Here is a 9,187-nt window from a genome sequence, read left to right on the forward strand (position 1 = left end):
GGGCACGCCTTGCATTACCTGTCCCAGGTGCTGCGCTGCCGGCTGGCGGACCGGGAGCGCGACCGCTGGCCGTGGCGGTGGCGGCTGCGCTTCCGCCCGGAGCTGCTCCTGCGGTCCCGGCTCTTCTCCCTGTGGCCCGAGCGGCCCCGGCTGTGCGACCTGCGGGACCGCGCGTGGGCGGGGCTGGCACTGCGCTGGGGGCTGTCGCGCTGGCGCGAGCGCTTCTTGTGTGACCGCCGCTCCTTCCGGTGCCTCCTGTCCTCCCGGCTGCCCGCCCGCCGGGGCCGGCTGCGCTCCCGCGTGGCTCTGTCCTCGCCACCCCGGTCCTCGCCGGCCCGGCCCCGGCCCCGGCTGGGCTCCCGGTTGCACTTGTCTTGCTCCGAACGGCTGTCCTTGCGGGGCGCGCTCTGGTCGCAGGCGGCGGGGGCGCCCTTCGGCTGCTGGGTGTTGTCGGGGATGCAGGACAGGACCGCCGGGCACCGCTTCTCCGGGGAGGCGTCCTCGGCGGCCAGCGGGCGGGCAGGCTGCCGCTCCCGGCACGGCGCGTCCTCAGCCGCGCTCCCGTTCACGCTGCGGGCGGCACCCTCCGCCTCTGACCGCGGCGGGGTCTCCTTGGGGGCGCCGGGCGGCGGCGGGCCCCCAAGCAGGGCCGGGCCGGGGGTGCTCAGACGGCCGGCCGAGACCGTCTGCAGGATGTCCAGCACGGGCCGCAGCAGGTCGGCGTGCGCCGCGCCCAGCTCGTCCGGCGCGGCCCGGGGGTCGTCCACCCGCTTGCTCAGCAGGATGCTCAGCAGACGCTGCCGCAGCTGCCGCTCCTTGCGCTGCAGCCCCAGGGCGCGCTCCTTCTCCTCCTCCACGCGCCGCAGCTCGGCCTCCTGCAGCCGCCGCCGCTCCTCCAGCTGCTGCAGCCGCAGCGCCTGCTCCTGCTGCTCCTGCTCCTGCGCCTTCAGGGCCTGCGGACGGAGAGCGCGGCTGAGGCACGGGGCCGCGCGCTCTGAGACGCACCCCCGTCTGGGGAGCCGGACAGCGGCGCGGCGCCCGTGCCTGCCACGCCTGGCGCTCATGCGTCCGACAAGGGAGGTGCACACCCTGCGGCCAAGCCGCCGGGCCCAGACCCAGGGCGGCGCTGGGGGGCGGCCCTGACCCTGTCGTGCTCCCGACGGGGCCCACAGCGACGCATACGCCGGCTGCCGAGGGCGTGCCGGGCCTGGCCTGGGTCGGTGTCTTCAATATTCACCGTGAAATTAGAACTGAGCTGCCACCGGCCTCAGCGCACCCGCCACTGTCCTTCCCGGGGCCTTATCAACACTGTAATCAGACAACAGGTTATGGGTCGCCCCGCGCCGGACCGCACAGGGCGCGCAGCTGCCTGAGCGCAGGTCTGGCCGCGGCCCCGGGCCGGGCTCGCGAGTCGCCAGCACAGCCTCTGGGGGGCGCGAGGGGCTCTCGGGACCAAGGGCCGTCCGCTGAGCACCGCACGGGACCTGTGAGCACGCAGCCGGGGAGGCCGCGTGCAGCCGGCCGTGTTGGGCGTGCACCCTGGTTCCCCCGAGGACCGGTCGCGGCCCTCGTCCCAGCACGCGGAGAGCCGCAGCAGCCAGGGGACCCTCTGTGAAGTCTGCCCCCCCTCCCTGGCCCCGGGGTACACGGTGGCACTCAGCACTGACTGCCCAAGACGCTCACTCAAAGCCCCTGCAGCTCGCTGACTCTGATGTCCAGGTAGACGCGGGGACGCGACAACCCCCAGGTGCCGGGGCCCCCGCACGGGAAGCCTATTCCTTCCGGCTCGGCCCGTGGCGAGTCGGGCACGGGGCGCCAGGCGGCCGGAGCGGGACGGCGGCGGGCGCGCTGCCGCGCGGGGACGGCGGCCAGGTACCTGGGCGCGGCTCAGCAGCTCCGCCACCAGCCGCACGGACTGCAGGTTGCGCTGGGCCAACAGCAGCTTCCGCTCCTCCAGCCTGATCTTCTCCTGCAGCTGCTTCTGCTCCTCCGCCTGCAGCTTCTCCAGCCTCTTCTGGTTGCGGCGCAGCGCGCGGTCCCGCTGCTTCTGCTCCCTCTTGCGCAGCTTCTCCTCGCGCTTGCGCTCCCGCTCCTTCTCCTCCAGCTCCTTCTGCTTCCTGTGCGAACACGAGGCCGTCAGGTGGCGGCCGGCGGTGGGAGCAGTGGGCATCGGGGCGGCGTCCCCACCCAGGGGCTCGGAGTCCCCGTGGCGTCCCTGGGGACAGCGGGGCCGGGAGGAGGAAGCCTGGCGGAGCGTGTGCACCGCCTCCTCCACGTGGAAGCCCCGCGAAAGCAAACCCGCCGTGGCGGAGCCCAGGGCGCCGCCCTGACGGCTCGAGGGGCTCCCTGGAGGCGGCGTTCAGATGCCCCCCAGAGCGACCGTGACCCGGCAAACGCTGGAGCACCCGTGGGCCTGTTCACACGGCAGCCCCCTCCCTCCGCTCCTGGGCTCTCAGTCTATTCAAGTGCCCGAGGGACGCGGGGACCAAGGCCGAGGGCTCTGGGAGGGACGGGACACCGGCGAGACCCAGACATGCCACAGAGCAGAGCTCAGGGTGAGGAAGCCGGGGCCCCACACGCCTTGGTGCCTGCGGCGTCCCATACACACGACCAACCACAGCCCACGCCTGTCCTGCCCGAGGACGAGGGGGCCACGGGGGCTCTCCGTTCCCCATTCACTGAGCCGCCCCCACAGCCACGCTCGACGGGGACGGAGCAGACGCGGGGGCACACTGGTTCCGGCCCAGACGGGGTGGGGGCCTCTCTGGCAGGAGCGCAGCCCTCCGCCTGAGCCCCCCACGTGCCCCGGCGGCTCCTGGAGACACGGGCCCCTCCCGCCACCGCAGGGACAAGCAGGGCCCCGCCCCACTGCCCGGCCCCTCTGTCCTCGCCCGGCCCCAGACAGGCTGCACCTGTCCTCAGACCATGGGACACCCTTCGTCCCCGCCCACCGCTTCCTCCTGTAAAGGTCAGGCAAGCTGGGACACAAGCAGCACACTCCATGCGTCACGGGTGACGCCCGAGAGCAAGCCGGCCCCTGACAGCCGCTGCGGGCGCCGGAGGCTGCGGGACGCGTCTCCGAGGGCGCTTCCGGCCACGGCTTCGTCTGGCTGGGCCCGGGAGCGACGCTCTACTCCGTGCCAACCCCCCGCAGGTCTCCAATTCGAGTCGCTAACAGCTTCAGCCACATGCGAAGCGTCAGGAACCGTGACACACGGAGGCAGGGGACCGACATGCTCTGGGGGGCCGGCGCGGCCAGAGGGCCCACACTGGCCACGCAACAAGCGGGACTGAGCTGTGGGGCGGGCCCGGGTCCGCGCACTGTGAGCCACGTTCCCCGCAGCGGTGGCGCACGGGTGCACGCACACATACGTGTATGACCGTGCACGCAAATGCAGACACATGTATGCAGATGCACACAGATCAGTGCGCCCGTGCACGTGTGAACATGGACCTACGGTGTGCAGATGTTTGCATGCACACGTGCATGTGGCCATATGTGCGCGCCAGTACATGTGAGTGTGCGCTAAAAAGGGCACACACGTGTACATGGCATGCGCAGGAATGCGGGTGCATGCACACACGTGTGCTCAGATGCACATGGGAGCGCATGTGTGCAGGTGCATGTGAGGGTGTGCGTGGCCACGCACACAAATGCCGACGCAGTGCAGATACGCGTGGGTACGGGCACAGATACGCATGTGCGTGCGCACACGTGCACATGAATGCGCGCATGCATAGAGGCATGTACCCAAAAGCACAGGCGGGCACACACATGCACAGGTGCACGTGAGCACACATGTGTGCAGTCATGCCTGTGGATGAGCATGTCTGCAGATGCACACATGGCTGCACACGTGCACATGGTGCACACGGACGCACAGGCATGCACATATGCACTCGGACACCCCCGCACGCAGCACAGGGCGCCGCCCACCTCTCCTCGGCCCGCTGCCGCTCCTCGGCCTCCTTCTCCCGCCGCTTCTGCTCCTCCCGCTGCTGCTCCAGCTCCTGCAGCTTCTGCCGCTCCAGCTGCCGCTTCCGGATGGAGGCGTCGCTCAGGTGCTTGGTGGAATCAAAGGACACCTGCGGGAGGACACGCAGCGCCGGGTAGGGCCAGCAGCGCCCACGCCGCGCGTCGGACCCCGAAGGATCCCCGCTCGGGGGCCGGGCAGACCCGGGGTGGGGGCCGGAGCCGTGCCGTTTCCGGCTCTAGCCTGAGCCCCCACCTGCCCGAGTCCTGACGCCACCGGGGAGGACGCACTTGCCCCAAAACGTTTACGTGCCTTTACCGCTAAGTGGGGAAACAAGGGAACCTGCCCCTTGGACAAGATAACTTTCCTTTCCTGCTCTTGGGGGCCCCCCCGGCCCCCCCGACTGGGGCCCCCGCTCGCAGGGCGCCTGCCGTCTGACCGCCAGAACCCCCGACCCCTCTGCGAGGCTGGTGGCCGTGTCACCACGAAGGAGCCCACGACAGAGTCACACGGACGGCAGAAGAGCCCGCCCTCCTCTAGGAGGGGGTTCAGAACCCCTTTCGGCGACGTTCGAAGACACGGCCGTGGACGTTTTCCTAAAGACACGGGCTGTGCAACCCCCACGGCGGGGCTGCCCGCGTGTCCCTGCCCCCGACACCCCGCCGCTGCCAGGTCTGTGGCCACGTCCGTACCCCGCCCCCCACGGGCCGGAGCGCGCCCGGCGCGGGCCCCGCCTCACCTTGATGTTGCAGGCCACGGCTTTGCCGTCCTCGCCCTTGAACATGAGCTTCATGCCGCGCAGCGCGCTCATGGCCTGGATGAAGCCGGCGTACTCGCAGTACTGCACGTACGCCTCGAAGTTGAGGTGGCCCCCGAAGCTGAACGTGTGGAAGTTGCGGCCCGTCATCTCCTCGCGGTACGGGTCCAGCATGGGGATGTCCACGTTGCGCACCGCCCCGAAGCGCTCGAACACGCGCACCAGCACCGCCTCGCTGGGCTTCTCGGAGCCCGACTCCTTGAGCGCGAACCACTTGCAGGGCAGCCCCTCCAGGTGGATGGTGTCGGGCCGCTCGCCCGGCAGCGTCTCGTTCATGTCCTTGGCGTCGCGGAAGAACGAGTCCCAGTCGTGGCGCGTGGGGAAGTCGATCTTGAACTCGGCGGCGCGCACCTTGAGGATGTCAGAGAAGCCGCTCAGCTTGATGGTCTTGCCGTCCAGGCAGGCGAGGAAGGCCTTGACCAGGCTCTTGTTCTCCACCTCGCCCTCGAAGCGGATGAAGTCCATGGTGCTCTTGGAGATGCGCAGCGTGGAGAACTGGTGGCTGGGCACCATGCCCTTGAGGCGCTCCATCACCTCCCAGTTGGAGATGGACTTGCCGGGCTGCTTGAGCTGCGGCAGCGCCACGCTGATGGTCATCTTGGTGATGGGCTTCAGGTACAGCCCGTACGGCGGGCACAGCTCCACGGCCTCCGACGTGTCGTGCACGATGGTGGCCGCGGCCATCGCCGGACCTGGGGCCGGAGACGCGCGCGGGGTCAGCCCGGGGGAGAGGCCGTGCGCGCCCCCGTGCGCGCCCCCCCCCCCGTGCGCGCCCCCGGATGGGACGCCGGCAGCTGACACTCCGCGCACACGGAACGGGACGGACAGCGGCCCCCGAGCGCCCGTCCTGGGGCCCCCCCCGCCCCCCGAGCAGCGGCAGCGACAGGGACGCGGGAGCCCCCCGAACGCCCCGGGGGGGCGCAGCCACCGGCTGCGGAGCGCACGCAGCTCCCCGACCTTCCCCGAGGCCCCGCGCTGCGCCCCGACGCACGGGGGACGCGCCTGCGCCTTTGGGGGGCTTGCGGCTGGGGTGACCCGCGGCCTCTCCCCCGCAGCCGAGAAGGCGCCATGCCCGGAGGGTCTGCGCAGCCCCGGGAGCCGGGGACCCCCCGCGGGCAGCCCGTCTGCCCCCACCGCCCCGTCTGGGTGCCCCCCACACCCTCCGGGACCCCGCGTACCCCGGCTTCTCCAGCCCCCGGCAGGGAGCGCCCCCCCAGACACGCGGTGTCCCCGCCGCCCGCCGCGGCGGCTCGGCCCCCCGACGCCAGCGCCCTGACCACGCAGACGCCCCCGGGCCCCCAGCACCGCCGACGGCTCGCAGACTCCGACCGGCCGCAGACGCCGGCGCCCGCCCCCCCCCCGGCCTCCCTTCCGGCGCCTCGCAGCCCCGGCTCCGCCGCGCGCACGAAGGGGGCCGCGGGCAACGCTCACCGCCGCGGGGCTCCGCCTGCGTCCGCCGCCGCCCTGGGCCCAGGTGCCCGCGCGCCGCCGACGACGACCCCGGCAGGACCGGCCTGTCGCCCGCAGCGCCGCCACCGTCCGCCGGAAGCGGGCCCCCGACGCGAATCGCTAACCGCTCTGGTGACGCACTTCCGCTTCCGGTGCCCAGGCCGGCGACACGGGCCGCGCGGCGGCCCCAGGTTACCCCTCCCGAGCCTGGCCCCGCCCTCGAGGCGGGACTTCCGGGAGCTCGGGGTGGGGGCGGAGCTACTCCTGCTTCTGCACCGCGCGTGCGCCAGCAGGCCCCGCCCCTGCCCCAGGCGGCCCGCACGCCCCGCCCCCAGCCGCACCTACGGGTCGCACGGAGCTGTCTGGGCTCTAACCTGCCCGGGTGATAAACATGATGCTAAACATGCCAGACAGCACGATGCATGCATTATACATTACTGATCGCCGAATCGTGCACTCGTTAGTTATTCCACTGATTATGCGTGTTCATTAACGCTCCACGATATCATTTCATTGTAAATTACCGTCGAATCAAGCGCTGATTAACTGTTAAGTTCTTCAGCTGTGTCTGCACGGTCCAGATGAGACACTTCCCTGCAGGTCACGTTCTGCTCTTACGCGGTGCCATAGAAATACGTAACATAAGCATCGGCTATGCTAGCATTTGAAATGCTTCCCGTGGTCACAGGCTGCACGACTTCTTTTTCATCACAACATTTAAACATAATGCATTTCATGTCATATGTAATATGTCATAGCATGTTACAGCATCATACAACGTCTTCTTCTATGATCATCTGTTCTGACGGGATCCCACCGTCGGGGTATAAATGAGCACATGACAGTGTATGGAGCGCGCCCACGCTCGTTGTCGGTGGCCGTGACCTTGACCTTGACCTTGACCTCCCCATACCAAGCAGGCCCCCCAGGAAGGCCAGCACCTTTGCTATTCTGTACCCTCGTGTTCTTGGAAGCACAGCGGTGTGTGTTCTCTCTACAACGTTCTCCCCAAGACACCCTCGCCCATCGGGATGGCACTTTGTGTCCCCAAGGAACTAACTGTTCCCTTTGGAGGCTGCGCTCTCCAAAGAATTTCCAAAGCAAATGCAGACAGGAGACATGGACCGGACACCCCTTGGGCGGCAGCCAGCCCAAGAGACGAAATACACTCTGAAACATTGGAGGAAAAGCCTGATGACGTTCTGAGCCACAGACCTGTCCTCCGGAGGCGCCGCAGAAGTAGAGAGGCCGAGTGGCCTATTCTGTGACATACGCACGGCCGCAGAAATCACACTCATTCGGGACTGGCTACATGCTGGCAGATCCCTCCCAGGATTTTATGGCAAAGTCAACCTGTAATAAAGTCCCTAAATTGCTTGATTCCGTGAAGCGGATGACCCCGGGAGGGGGGGGCCCTGACCTAATCAGGAGATGGAGTCAGAGTGGAGACGTGAGCTTGGAGGCAGCAGAGAAACAGCGTGGTCACCTTGAGGAAGCCAATGCCCTTGTGCAGACAATCACCTCTAGCCCTGGTTGGTGGGACTCCGTGGAGTGGGCACCGGCCTGCAAACCAAAGGGCCGCCGGTTCGATTCCCAGTCAGGGCACAGGCCTGGGTTGCAGGCCACGTCCCCAGTTGAAGGCATGCGAGAGCCAACCACACATGGATGTTCCTCTCCCTCTCCTTCTCCCTCCCTTCCCCGCTCTCTAAAATAAAGAAATGCTTGGAACTTCTAGGCAAGATGGAGGCCCAGACAGACACGCTGCATCTCCCTCCACAACTAAGAAGGAACACAACTACCTGAAAACTAGAGACAACCAGAAGTTCCAGAACATCAAGCTGCATGGAAGCCCAACAAACAAAGATATAAAGAAGAAACACTCACCCAGACAGGTAGGAGGGGCGCAGCCAGGGTGGAGAGGACACAGTGTGGTGGCAGCAGCAGCAGGCTGGCAGAAAGCACAGTCACACATTTTTATAAGTCAGGAGGGACACCTGGGGAGCACCCCCAGCAGCAGACCAGACCACGCAGCTCACGGTCCCAGCACCGGGAACATCAAGCCTCATTGCTTCTGACTGTGCAGACCAGTGGGGGTTGGGGCAGAGACAGAAACTGCCGGTCTCTCAGCAGAGTCCGCTTGTTTAAAGGGTCCCCACAGCCCTAGAACGTCCACAGACCCACCCACTCTGGGAACGAGGGCCAGGGCAGCAGCTAGAGGAGCTAGTCCCATACGGAAGTGGGAGAAGTGCCTGGAAAAGGGGCGAGTGCTGAGCAAGCAGCTTTGTTCCCTCTCAGACCCTCCCCCACATACAGCGCCACAACGTGGTGACACAGGTCACCCTGTGCTGATGAATCCCTAAGGCTCCACCCCTTACACCGTCACAGAGGCAAACGCACCCAGGAGACTTCCAGCCAAGACGGAGGCCTAGGCTGACACGCTCTGTCTCCCTCCACAACTAAGAAGGAACACAACTACCTCAGAACTAGAGACAACCAGAAGCTCCAGAAAATACATAGGAGTCCAACGTAGGAAGTTATAAAGACGTGGTGCTCGTCCGGATGGGTAGGAGGGGTGAAGAGGTCAGGCTGTGCTGGTGGCGGCGGCAGCAGCGGTGAGCACAGACACCCGTATTTAAGGGGAGGTGAGAAGCGCCTGGGGAGCACCCCCGGCTGCAGACCAGACTCGTCAGCTTGCAATTCCAAAGCCGGGGAAGGCAGGCCCCCCCATTGCCTCGGATTGTGAGGCCCGGAGGGGCAGGGGATGGAGGAGGGGGCTCCCTGTGTCTCAGCGGAGAGTGAACGGCAGGAATTCATCCTGGACCCCCGCCCCCGCAGAAAATGCCACATCCCCCTTTCGGGTAGGAGGTGGGACAGCCCCGCCCAGGAAGCAAAGGTAGACACAAAACTGTCAGGATGGCACAGACCATGATAGAGATCCCGGTGACGC

At 67.4% G+C, this 9,187-nt stretch overlaps 1 protein-coding gene across 1 annotated transcript; it reads right to left on the reverse strand.

The window, feature by feature from the left end:
• Positions 1-6,282, reverse strand: AKAP17A (A-kinase anchoring protein 17A). Its single transcript, XM_090265038.1, has 5 exons — positions 6,223-6,282; positions 4,714-5,483; positions 3,938-4,086; positions 1,877-2,117; positions 1-953 (listed from the first exon to the last, which is right to left on the reverse strand). Exons 2-5 carry the CDS (start codon positions 5,473-5,475, stop codon positions 15-17), a joined length of 2,091 nt encoding a protein of 696 aa, XP_090121164.1. The 5' UTR covers positions 5,476-5,483; positions 6,223-6,282; the 3' UTR covers positions 1-14.
• Between the last annotated feature and the right edge of the window lie 2,905 nt (positions 6,283-9,187).

The sequence above is a fragment of the Furipterus horrens genome, unplaced genomic scaffold, assembly GCF_987537825.1.
Source record: "Furipterus horrens unplaced genomic scaffold, mFurHor1.1.pri manual_scaffold_17, whole genome shotgun sequence".
NCBI classification, from domain to species: Eukaryota; Metazoa; Chordata; class Mammalia; order Chiroptera; family Furipteridae; genus Furipterus; species Furipterus horrens.